General features: G+C 37.8%; 1 protein-coding gene across 2 annotated transcripts in view; it reads right to left on the bottom strand.

Annotated features, from left to right (window-relative positions):
* LOC137603707 (cGMP-dependent protein kinase 1) overlaps positions 1 to 12,597 on the bottom strand; it is an 87,505-nt gene that overhangs the window by 67,039 nt on the left and 7,869 nt on the right. For both annotated transcript variants that reach the window (XM_068327422.1, XM_068327421.1), the window contains exon 2: positions 9,598 to 9,764. In XM_068327422.1, the coding sequence (XP_068183523.1) occupies positions 9,598 to 9,764 (167 nt within the window). The remainder of the gene's footprint in view (positions 1 to 9,597; positions 9,765 to 12,597) is intronic.

The raw sequence follows: 12,597 nt of genomic DNA, 5'->3' as shown, positions 1-12,597 counted from the left end.
GAATAGGAAGGTTTCGTCTGGATGTCTGGAAACAGACACCAAGACAAGGAAGTTTCTCACTATGCTTGGAGGTTTCCAGCATCATGAGACTCAGAATGACAATAGGGAGGTCTGGGATTAATGAGAGTCTGAGCCATGATCAAGGATGAAATAAAGAGTATTCATTAAAACATTAGGAACCTGGAATCTTTACATGCTGCGCAGAGGCCCTTGAGACACTCCAACCCATATTAGCAAAATGTAAGAGCCAAGCTGGGACAGCAATCACTGACAGGCATGACCAAGTGGTTGTGATTTTGTACAGGAACATCTGTGCCAGGTATACGCATTAATACCTAAATCCTGATGAGGAGCCCCACTAAAAACTGGTTAAGAACAACAGAGCAAAGATCCTGTGGGACTATTCTAGACTAAGAAGCAGCTGCTGGATACAAATAACAATATGTTCTCTAATAGTATAATGATTATGGATATTGTTCTTATACAAATTTCTATTATTCTGTTATTCATATTATTCCTTATTATCCTCCAAGAGCATCTTCTCGGGGGAGAGGATATGCTGGCTCCATATAAATTAAATAGTCTACTTTGAACCTAGTCCATATGGAAAGTATTATGAGACAACTCTTGGTGCAATGTAGTACAATAAAATTAAAATAAACTTGTCTTGAGTTTCATGTCAGTATGTGCCTTTAGTTTTTCTTCCTCTGCTCCTCTCGTGTCATTCCCTTACACACACTCTACTTTCATCGACTCTCACAAGCGGTGTTGGCCACAAAGGCTCAGGGATCATTCACAAATTACTCATTAATTCTTGCTCCGAGATGTATTCATCAGCCTCTGTGGGGTGAAAATGGTAATCAATTCTTATTCTTGAGTTCAGGATGAAAAAACAAAGACCATCTTTACACTAATCAAAAGAGAAAAAGATAGGAATAGGGATGGAGATGAAAGAAAAGCTTTGGATTTGTGAGAAAGGAGCAAACAGACAAGTTGGTGGTGAAGAACAACAAAGAGATGTAAGACAGTCAGGGAAAATAAAAAGTGAAAGCAAGTGGAGAAAACATGATAAAAGCCGGACAGATTGGGGTCAAAGTTGGTAAAATGTGAGGAGGAGTGATAGAGGGAAAAATGTATTTGAGCATTTTGAATTGATAACGTGTGTGTGTGTGTGAAAGTAGGAGTGTGAAAAAGAGAGAAAGTGGCAAAGGGAACAACTCAGGGGCAGAGACAGTAAATGAGAAGAGACACTTGCCAGAGAAGGACTATTTTCATTTGCTGTGCAGGGCAGATGGTGCTCTGCTTAGAATAGGTAAGATTATTAGTCTGCAACACATGCATACACACTATTTGCACATAAATAACATATTAGCTGATGTTGTATTGTTTAGATGATTTGGATATTGTATGTTATGAAATGCAGGTGAATATTTAGTCATCTTCTTGCCTTTGAGTAAGTCCCTTTAATTAGTTTCAAGTCTTATAATTCCCTGTTATTCTCGTGCTTCTGTACTCACATTTTCCTTTAGAATTTTATGCATTCACTGCTACAACCTCCTTTCTGAATTAGAAATCGAATTGAAAGAAACAAGGAAGGAAAACATTTTCCACAATAATACATTTTGCATGTCTTCTGCAAGAAATTAAATTGTAGACACATGTACATCCATGTGTAGGTGTGAGCCCATTAGTGCATCAATACGTCAAATACTGTATCTATATGACTTTTGAAGAAGCATGAAAAATTGTATGATACACATTTTATTTGATAAGTTAACTGTGCAGTTTCTCTGCAGTTGCTTTGATTTTTTTTATAGAGGAGGGGTATTTTGGGATTACCACATTTAAGTGGATAGATGCAGGGCTAACACTTGATCCTGTAACAGTATTTAAATGTCATTTCAAGACAGACATGTCATCTTTTCCTAGATTACACCTCTACCAGGAGCCATATTACAGCTATCATGAGAGCCAATAGCCCTGAACAGGGTCAGCCTTGCGTTAATAATGGTATAGCATTACATAAGCGAGCGCACACTGACACAGTGTCAATCAAAATATTGAATTTCAGTTCCCAGAGATTTTTACTGAGAAGCAGAGGTGAGGCTACACTTCATTATTAACTAAACTGTACAGAGCTATCAGAATACAATTGTTTCAAATGCTAGCTACATGCTGTATTCTCTAGAACCAATGAAACCAAAATATGTCAGCCTCAACATTTTACTTTGCTAAGCTGCACTAGTTAAGTTGCCAGGCAACAGTGGGTTTGCACACTCATGTTTCTGTAAGCCAATGCATTTTTTTTTTCATATCAGCTTATTAATATATGAATACATCATTATAATTACAAAGATCAGTATGTAATGTACTAACAGCAGTGGCTGCCGCATGTTTCACAGACAACAGAAGCAATAAATGCAGCGTTTCTAATTTGATTTATGCATTGTATACTGTCACAACTCTGACATGGAGTCACCCTCAGGAGTTTGCGTTGATTTTATCACTGCTGTACTCACAATGAGAGAGAGGCTCTACAGCCATGACGAGCCATCTAACCTTTACACTGCCTCATGGGCCAGATAGAACATTAGGATTCCAGCCTTTAGCACTTGTGAGAGGTTGACTCCTTTTAACCGTATACCATCAGAATGTAAGACAGAAATATTCATTATGTCTCTTACTGATATTTAAGGAAATTGATTAGCTTTATAGTCTGCTGCCACAAAGCTTGATCTTTTGGCAAGTTCCAATGTGGGTTAAGAACTAATACACAAAATACCATAGCTTTGATTAAGTAAAACACAAGTAAGATAAAACTAATGCCTAGAGATCGGTTTCCATGTCAGGTTTTAATAAGTAAACCTGTGAGTACAAAGTGACAGAAATGCTGCAAGTAAAATCTAAGGGTGTTTATGACAGGGTAAAATCTACCATGAAATTTTATGCAAACAGATGTGTGCTTCTCATTTTTCAATGGTGTTAATATTTGATTAGAAATGCATGCAAACAAATCGATGTTTGATGCTTCCACAAGTAATCATTCACCAGACATCTTGAGTGTTATATGATAAGGAGTCAAAAACATTCAATGCTAAGTATTCAGTCACAAGAGGTAAATATAGCTTGTCATTGATATGCTGAGGTATGACTCTTTAAAATCTGTTGGGAAAGGAAAATAACTAGCAGCGCAATTTAGTATCAGCCTCAAAATGGCGCTTGTTCTTTTCTGTCACTCAGACATTAAAATATTCCATTTAAGCCTCACTTCAAACTCCAAGTATTCTCAGAGAAATCTCTCAGACTGTTATATTTGCCTTCCCCAACAGCAGGTCAGGTAAAATAATTGGAACTCTAACCAATTTCTGTTGCAAAACTGTCAAATCCTGGATGGATTCTCAAATGTCCTGAACACCTCCACATGAAGCAAAAAGGTCTGCAGACCATCAGTGGTTGCATTGAGCAGCCTGTCAAAGAAGCCGTGAGCACATGGGGTTTGGAGTCGGCTCATATTTTAAGTCTTTCTTTTCAGTTTTTCCCTGTAAGTGCTGTCACACAGCCGTTCTCCCTAAAAGTCACAAATGGAAGAAAAAAAAAAGCACGATTTAGAATTAATATCACGTACACCTGCATCCTCCTGACACAAGTTAGATGTAAATGCACATGTTTCACAAACAAAATAAAAGATACAATGCAAATCAGGACTGATATGAAAATATGTAAATGTTAAATGCAATGTCGCTAGAAGAAAAAAAGTCAAATTTTTGTGTGAGCATGTCCGTGTATGATCCATTTTTGTCATTAGTGTGATGCAATCACGTCTTCAAAAATAGACTAAAACTGAAGTATCTTTCAGTTTTGGTCAGTTTGCATTTAAATACTTAAATTTGTTATGGGGAAAACTGTGATGAAAGTTTGTCCCAATTTTCTTACAATTTGAAAAGCAATTCGGGAAAAGAATTGGAGTATTAATCAATGATGAAAATACTCAATATTTGCAGCCGACCTTCAAATTTTGCATGTCCGCTGCAGCTGAGACTTAGAACAGAACTTTTACAATTTCTAAACTTATGGTCAAAGCAATTAACTTTTGTGTCACAAATTTGACTAAAGCAGTCATGTACACTTCTTGTCCTTCATGGATTTTAGTACTCTGTGTATGAATGTCACAAATCATTTAATCACGACTATCTGAGCTCATGATTAGGGTTACATCTTTAGGGCTTACTCATAACACTGTCAACACTCCTTGTGCAGCATGTTCCTGGAAAAAAGGTGCAACCAGAATTACCTATTTGTTTTCACATACACAGTTTCATTAGATTATGTTGAATCATGGCAATGAAGGAAATTGTGAGGGTTTCACTGTTGAGGAAGTACTTGAAAGTAATTGGATATGATTATACTTGTTATTATCATCATTAGCCACCTGTACGTTATGACACAGCCAATCAAAAATCCTCCCTTATCCCCATGGAAACATGAGCTTTTGTCTCATTTGCAATCAGTGTATTGATGAAGGCCAGTGTCATTTTCAGCCCAGTGGATGCAACCAAAATATCACAAACATTCATTATAGGATCCAGAGCTGAGCAGACAGCCCCATCATAGCAGCAAACTGGTGCCAAGATTGGTTCTGTTTTGTCTGATCTTTAATTATCAGGTGCATCTGTAGGAAAAGCTAACTGCTCTGAGGTTGTTAAAAACCAATGCTGCAATATTGTTTGATGTCAGTCTAGTATTTCACTGGAAAACACTTATAACACACTCCAATATTTGAAAAAGAAAGTTATATTTGAAATGACAGTGAGTGATGACTCTACTGCCTGAGCTCTTCATTTGCTATGGAAATGACGAATGGTGTTTTTTTGGCATGGTTTGGCACTGACAGACGTCCCGTCACTCTGCATTAAAAAGTCATAGACTGTGATGGGCTTTCACAGACCTTCATAGAATATTGTCACTCCTTGGGCTAATGCTCTTGATTTTTATGCAAAATGAGTCAAAGCCAGGGATATTTAAATTGATAACTGCAGGCAAGCGACACGCATGGACAGAGACAGAGAAAGAGAAATCTAAAAGGAAGACAAACTGAAACTGGAGTGGAAAAGAGTTTGGAGCAGGAAGGAAGGGTTGTTCACTTACAATAAATATGTTAAGCCCATAACAACGGATCTGAGCAGTGGTGGGCCTGTCAGGGAGAGCAGACCTTGATGTGACATTCAGAATTAGACTATAATTCTGTCATGTTGTATATATTTTCATGAAGGTGTAGTACATTTTAAAAAGTTTATTCCCATCACTCTGTTAATGTCATTACATCACTGCTCTCTTGAGTTTTAATCCAATCAGATTTTCCATGTTTGCTGACTTCACGTGGAGTTTTTCTAAATTTTGAGTGAATCACATATTTTTTTGACTAGTCCGATTGGAAATTTGTTGGGTGCTTTCTTAACATTACACCAAGATAAACCTTTATAAAGGAAGAAAGTAGGATGGGCTTTGTCTTTACAGAGTATTATATATGAGGCATACTGCATGTCTCATATATAATACTCCGTATATCTCACCTTAGTTTAACCCCAGACCAGTTTCTTCACTTTCCACACATTCTGATATATATCTCATCAATGAGGACCTTATTCTCTCCGGGTCCTGGGAAGTGTCAGGCTTTTATCAGTGAGGCTGTTGACTTCCTTTCGTCTCAGTGTGACAATTATAACTCACTGTTGTTTCATTTCCATTAAGCACCTGAATAAAACCTTCTCAGGTTATACTCCTCTTTTTGTCAGTCTGATCAACTTGTTCTGAACACACTGCCCCCTTTTGCAACTGCATTGACCTTGCGGAGATTCTCATACAAAAGGCAGGTTGTTCTATAATTTCAATAAAACTCATGACTTCAACTCATCGCGGATTTTTGGTAGGTAGTTATGACTGACGGCATCCGGAAGTGCACTACGTTCTGTGAGTCTCGGCCTTCCGTGAGACACAAAAGTGCTTCAAACAGTCGATAAGAGTGTGGGAAAAGGTAATACAGATGGAAGGTGGTTTAATATCAGTATGGGGAGGGTCATAAAGGTTTAAATTACTGTAAATAATAAGATAAATAGCTTGTCACTGTATCACGGAATTCATTATTAGCGTGTGGTTCCTGGAACACATTAACCGCGAGTAACGAGGACGCACTTCTTCTTCTTCTCCTTTCCCTGTCTTCTGCATCCTCTTCTCTCACACCAACTACCTTCATGTCCTCTTTCACTACATCCATAAACCTCCTCTTTGGTCTTCCTCTAGGCCTCCTGCCTGGCAGTTCAAAACTCAGCATCCTTCTACCAATATATTCACTATCTCTCCTCTGGACATGTCCAAACCATCTCAGTCTGGCCTCTCTGACTTTATCTCCAAGACCTCTAACATGTGCTGTCCCTCTGATGTACTCATTCCTGATCCTATCCTTCCTGGTCACTCCCAAAGAGAACCTCAGCATCTTCATCTCTGCTACCTCCAGCTCTGTCTCCTGTCTTTTCCTCAGTGACACTGTCTCTAGACCAAACAACATCATTGGTCTCACCACAGTTTTGTGCACCTTTCCTTTCATTTTAGCTGAAACTCTTCTTCCCTTGTTTCAACAACATAGTTTTGATGGATATTCACGTATATTTATTATCCAGAAACATGGGGGATCTTATGGGGTCTCTGTTTAACATTTATGTATTTATACAAAATTAACAAAGGGAGAATTCTTGACCTCAAAATGTATCACTACAGCTTTGCTAATATATCCAAACCATAAACAGTCCTTTTGGTTTGCAGAGGTGCTTCACCGTCCACAACACTGAAACGTACCCAAGTGGTAAAATCCTGGTGGGCCAGCTGTTTATTACGGAAACTTGCTTTGTTACTTGCTTTTAATTATTGTAGTTGGGTGTTTCAAGTACACAAAGTTTCATGTATTCAATCCTAGCTTGACTGGAATCTATGGATATACTCTCTGCTTTATGATAACACTGTTTGTTTAACAGCATTTTGTTAGTTGTGTGGGTCAGTGTAACTGGTTGGAGTTTGTTGTGGCATCTTTAGATCTGAAAATGGGAATTCATGAACCATATAGTTGTCATGTCACACTCAGCGGTGCCTTATTTCCAACTACACTGCTGCTTCGTCTGTCACTATCAGAAAAAAAATCACAAAGAACTTCAAAAATGATTTCTCTCACAGATAGGAACCAACTTTTTCCTCCTTTTCTGTGGAGCTTAGGAGGAGCCTATTCATCATGTCAGTGTGACACTTACTCATTTGTGACGAAGCATGACGAGTCACCTCTTGTGCAATTGATTTCTCACAGCCTTCTTCCAAGGGAGAGATTGAGATCTATTCACTACCTGTAGAGTTGGTGTTGGACTCAGGATCTAAAACTCCATGACCAGGATATTTACAGATTCTTCCAAGACTCAATAACAAAACCTGGCAGTGCAATTCTCTGGATTGTGGTTCCTAATGTCTTCCTTTTGTTATAAGTTGATTAAGGATGCAATTCTTGATTTTGTTACAGCATTCCATACTTATATAAATTCCAGTATTTTATCTCTGGTGACTGAAATGCCGTACAAAAAGCACATTACATGTAAAGACTTTTTGTCTATCTTCTCTTGCAGTCTACAGATAAGGGTAACAGTTGTGCTGCCTTTTAGCAGCAACATGAACACTGGTGGATGATGCAAACATCCCTTGAATATAAAACGTCTGCAATCTCAATGAATTCACCAGGACATAAATGTGTAGAGGTAGTTTTAATGAAACTTTCAGAGAGATGGTTACTGAGAGTATTAAATTATTGCATTACAGTAATTAGTATTTTATTACTGCTCGGCATGAACACCTCCATAACTTCTCATCAAGAAGATGCTGGGATGGATGAAACAAGAGAGCTCAGCATCCACAGCAGCATCTCTGTGAAATGCTAATGTCAACATGCAAAAATTAAGAAGCAGGTATAATATTTGCTTTGTTCACCATCAGAGTTTATGATGTTAGCTAATATTTGCTAATAAATAATTTATTTACCAGGTATATGGTAATGAAGGTCAACAAAATAATCTATACTGCATACATTCATATGTCTGTCAATGTTATACTCCATATGATCGATTTCTCAAAAGCTACAGCATTAATTTCAATCATAACTGGAAATCACAATAGAAGACAACTGATGGCAAACTGATCAATAGGACTGAGTCATCTCCCTAATACAATGACCTTTAAGGTTACAGATCTCAGACACACCACTAAAAGCTCCGATTCAATGACGCACTAAAGACAAAAGTAAAACAGGGAGCAGCCATAACATTTCTACTAGCATCTGAACAGCATCACGTCCGCCTCTGGAGTCCCTTCAGACGCCCTGACACCTACCTGTCACTGCTTGGAGAGAATCGAGCAGAGAGTATATCGTTACAAAAATACACATTTTTGTGATGGTTTTGTATAAAATGCAGTGATTTTATTTCATGTCTGGAGAATGCGAGGAAGAGTTTTGCAAACTCAATAACATAAGTACGCAGCCACAATGGAAGCAACGATCAATATCAGCAGTCTTCCTAGTAAAATATTAACCTTTAAATGCCACTGCCTATACACCACATGACAAGGTTCAACATCCCTGATGCTCAGTGTCTTTGTTCTCTTTTTCTCTCAGTGTTCTTCCATGTTGCTTTGATTTTGAGAAAAGTGTTTCTGCCTTGAGATGTTTTGTCCCATTTATTTCCATATTTACGACATTCAATAACTGTAATTTAGATGCTCTATAATTCTATGTCCACCACTATATAGTCAAGGATTGTATATAGGCATTAAATGAGGACATTTCCATTGAGGTCGAAGCTGTTTGTTGACAGGGGAGATGGTTCTCTATGCATTTTATAGCTTTATTGTTTGTGGCATATTGTGAAGCAAAAGTTTTCTTTCGAAAATATCAATGTGACTGTTTGGGTGGCTCCTCATCATAAATGTTCATTTAAAATAAAGCGCAAAAATATAAACCACATGCTGCAACAATGCTTATTAAAATTAATGAAAGACAAACGACTGTGTGTGCACAGTCTGACACAAAACAGCAATCAATGAGATATCATGCAGCTTCATACAGGTAATTGTTCTTCAGATATTTCATTACCTCCACTGTCACAACTGTGCCGTGAAAGTTTTCCAGACACAGCACTGCAGATCCAGTCCATTTTTGTTTGTATATATTTACATATAATTGGCAGCATGTCTCACAGTAAGAAGGTCCAGGCTTCAAATTCACCTGAGGACACTGTTAAGTGTTTAAAAGTTTGTCCCTGTCTCCATGGGTTCTTTCTGGACTTTAAGGATTCCTCCCACCACCAAAACCTTGCAGTTCAGGTGAACTGATGACTGTAAATTCACTGTAGGGGCGAATGTAATGTCAATGGTTCTTTGTCTTTCTATGTGGCCCTGTGATGAACACAGTGTGCCCTGTCCCCTAATCAGCAGTAACAGAACTACTTCTTCTCATGGTCTTTCTACTTAATAGAATTGTGCTTCCGGATGCACTATCTCAACGTGTGTTTTTACCTTCCATGACATAGACCAGCGAGCCCACATCACCCTCCTTAATGATACAACTGTCTTTTCCATACTCCACAGGATACATGCAGTCCACAATCTCTTGGATCTGCGACAGCTCCAGGTTTTTCATGAAGTCATTGTCCAAGATTGCCTCCTTGATCAGATCCTTAGACCTAGAGACAAAAGCAAACAATTTAGTTTAAACAGAGGAGAGTTGGTAGAGGTATCATATGAATGAAAACCCTTGGTGAAGATCAAAATGATCTCTAAAATCCTATGAATGATGTTGACAAGTTCATTCAGCAGACACGATGGCTATCTCCAAGGCAAATTGCACAATAGCTTCTGAAAAACATTTCCTTATTTCAACAACATCAAGGTGAAGTCTTTTTATCCTCTCCATATTTTGCAACAAGTCAATAAATCAGAAAATCCTTGCCTAATGGAAGCAGATTGTTTCCATTCATGAGTGCGTTTCTGAAAGTCAAATCTGCCTTCAGACGGCAGAGTCACTTAGGAATTCCACAAATAAGTACTTTTTTTGTAACCACTATGCAAAAAAAGGGGGGGGAGATGTGATTAACTATAAAGCTCATGCTGTTGTGAAGGTTAAATGTGCTCTTCAGGTGAAGGAGCACTTTGTCAGGCTGTCTGAAAGGGAAAACAAGGTAAAATTGAATCAGATTGACATTTTGAATGTGACACTATGTCAAATTATCATTTAAAGCAAGGAGCACACATTAGAGGCTATTTATGAATCATCAACGGGCATTTATTGATGAAATGTGTCCACATGTCGACTGCAACAGGGTGAATGAGGGTTAGACACAGTGACAGTTGATCCTGTCAAAGTGAGAGTCTGATCAATGCTCCTGGACACAGAGTGTCAAGAGAAGGGAGACAGGTCTGACCAGATTCTAAACATTAGATCAAGATCATTCAATTACTGCAGCCTGTCATCACCACAGTCTGATTTGTCCTGAGAGGCTGATTTTGACTAAATGTAAGTTTAAAGAATGAAGTTAATAGTGTGTATCAAGGTTAATCCAACAAGGAGTCCCAACCTATTGAGAAGGGTAGCTTTTTATGCTTCACTTTATGTTAAAAAAAAAATTCAAAGCACTCATCCTGACAGTAGAACCGGTGAAGTGCCTCTTCTGTTTTGTTTGTTCTTGGTGCCCTTTTCAGAAAGTGATTTTCTGAGTTTATTGTGCTAATGGTCAACAATAGCCCGCCATTTCTAAAGCCCTAAAATAAAGCCATTTACTGACATTTCGACCCCCAAATCCACACTGAAGAGATTCAAAAACACCATTTTAAATATATAAGGCTCGGTCACACCACTCATTTTTGTGTGTAGTCTTGAGTCTGAAAAAAAAACCACAAACATAATACCTTTATCCAGCTTATCCCATATGACCACTCCCTTGCTAAACGATCTACTGCTATAAAAAGGCACAAAGATTGGTGAGAAAATAACATCTGCAAGAATGCCACAGCTGGGGCAACCTGAACACAATCCTGCTATTGGCATGCTGGAAGCAAAGCTGTTCACCAGATGAGTAGCCAGGGTGGTGAATGCTCACCATTCCACAATCAAGATCAGTGTTTTGTTGCCAGATAAACAACAACAGACTGCCTGGCCCATGGTTGACCTCATGTAACGACACAGAATTAGGATTGACATATCTTCCCGCTGCACCTCAGAAACAAGCTTGGATCGGCCAGCACCGCCATGAGGAGGAGGATTACAGCTGTAATCAATGCTGGTGGGGGACAAATTAATTACTGAATGTTTAAAATGTTAACTTCAGTTGTGTAACCAAAGAAATGTACTGTGTTGTTATTCACTTTTCCTTTTCTTTCCCTTTCATTTTGCTATTATATGACGACATTTACTAAAATTTAAGGAGGAACAAAACAGAGTTATTTTCATTCTATGCAAACTAACCAAGCAAATGTGTTATTATTTTGTTGTTCTTGTCATTATGCCAAAGCTACTTCACATGAATTTTAATTAACAGATTCCACTTGCGTTGTAAAGTAATAAAACAGGACAAATGTGCATAAAACTTTTTGACAGCACAATGATTTGTACTTAGGAAAATTAACTTCAAAATAGTCTACGAGTCTATCCATGTTTCCGAGAATACAAAATGTAGAAGCAACAATAAACAAGATGACATTGAAATAAGAGAACACATAAAAATCTTAAGACAATTCAAACAATAAAATGAAAATAATTTCTACTACACTATAAGGCGGTGCTGTTTGTATTTTCAAATTATTCCAAAGGTGAACTGAAAAACAAAATCAGACAGGGGCTGGTAAATGTGGTGGTGGCAATTTGTACTCTCAATACAAGAGTTAAAGGTCTCATGAATTCACATTTTAACTTGAGCCACATTGTCTGTGAAGAACTTTTCAGAAGAAATCTATAGAGAATACTTTTAAATATGGATCCACAGACGATTTGAGTGCATCATTTTTCCATAATCAGGAAAATGAATTCTGGTTTGAGTCTCAATGGCATACTGATAAATCACTGGTGTTATTCTCAAACTGTCAGTTTTGCAGGGAAGTCCAATAACTTTTAAAATAAGGTTCTGAGACTTGTGGATAGCCAAACATCTGTGTTTTTGCTGTCTGACAGCTGCTTAATTTGTGGATAAAACGGAGGAACACAAGAAATCAATTAATACAAAGCAAAGCTAACCGTCACAGTTTATTGGAGATGCATTACTTTAAATTTTTACACACTTTACTCAAGATTAAATTTCATTAATTATAGATTCTGAAGGGCTTTTCAGATATCACAAGACAAGTGGTGCACACCTACAAAACAGAATCAAAAACACATCAAACATTGTCTTGCAGCATTGCATGCAAAGAATCAATCAAATAGAAAAGCTTATGAAAAGTAATGAGTTTTTTCTGTTAACAGACTCTGCTGAACTCAGCTAATGGATTGAAAGATCATTCTATAGTTTAGGTGCTTGAGTTTTG

This window comes from Antennarius striatus, chromosome 11, assembly GCF_040054535.1.
Source record: "Antennarius striatus isolate MH-2024 chromosome 11, ASM4005453v1, whole genome shotgun sequence".
NCBI lineage: Eukaryota > Metazoa > Chordata > Actinopteri > Lophiiformes > Antennariidae > Antennarius > Antennarius striatus.
Note: the sequence above shows the minus strand (reverse complement) of the source record. Positions and strands in the feature narration are given on the sequence as shown.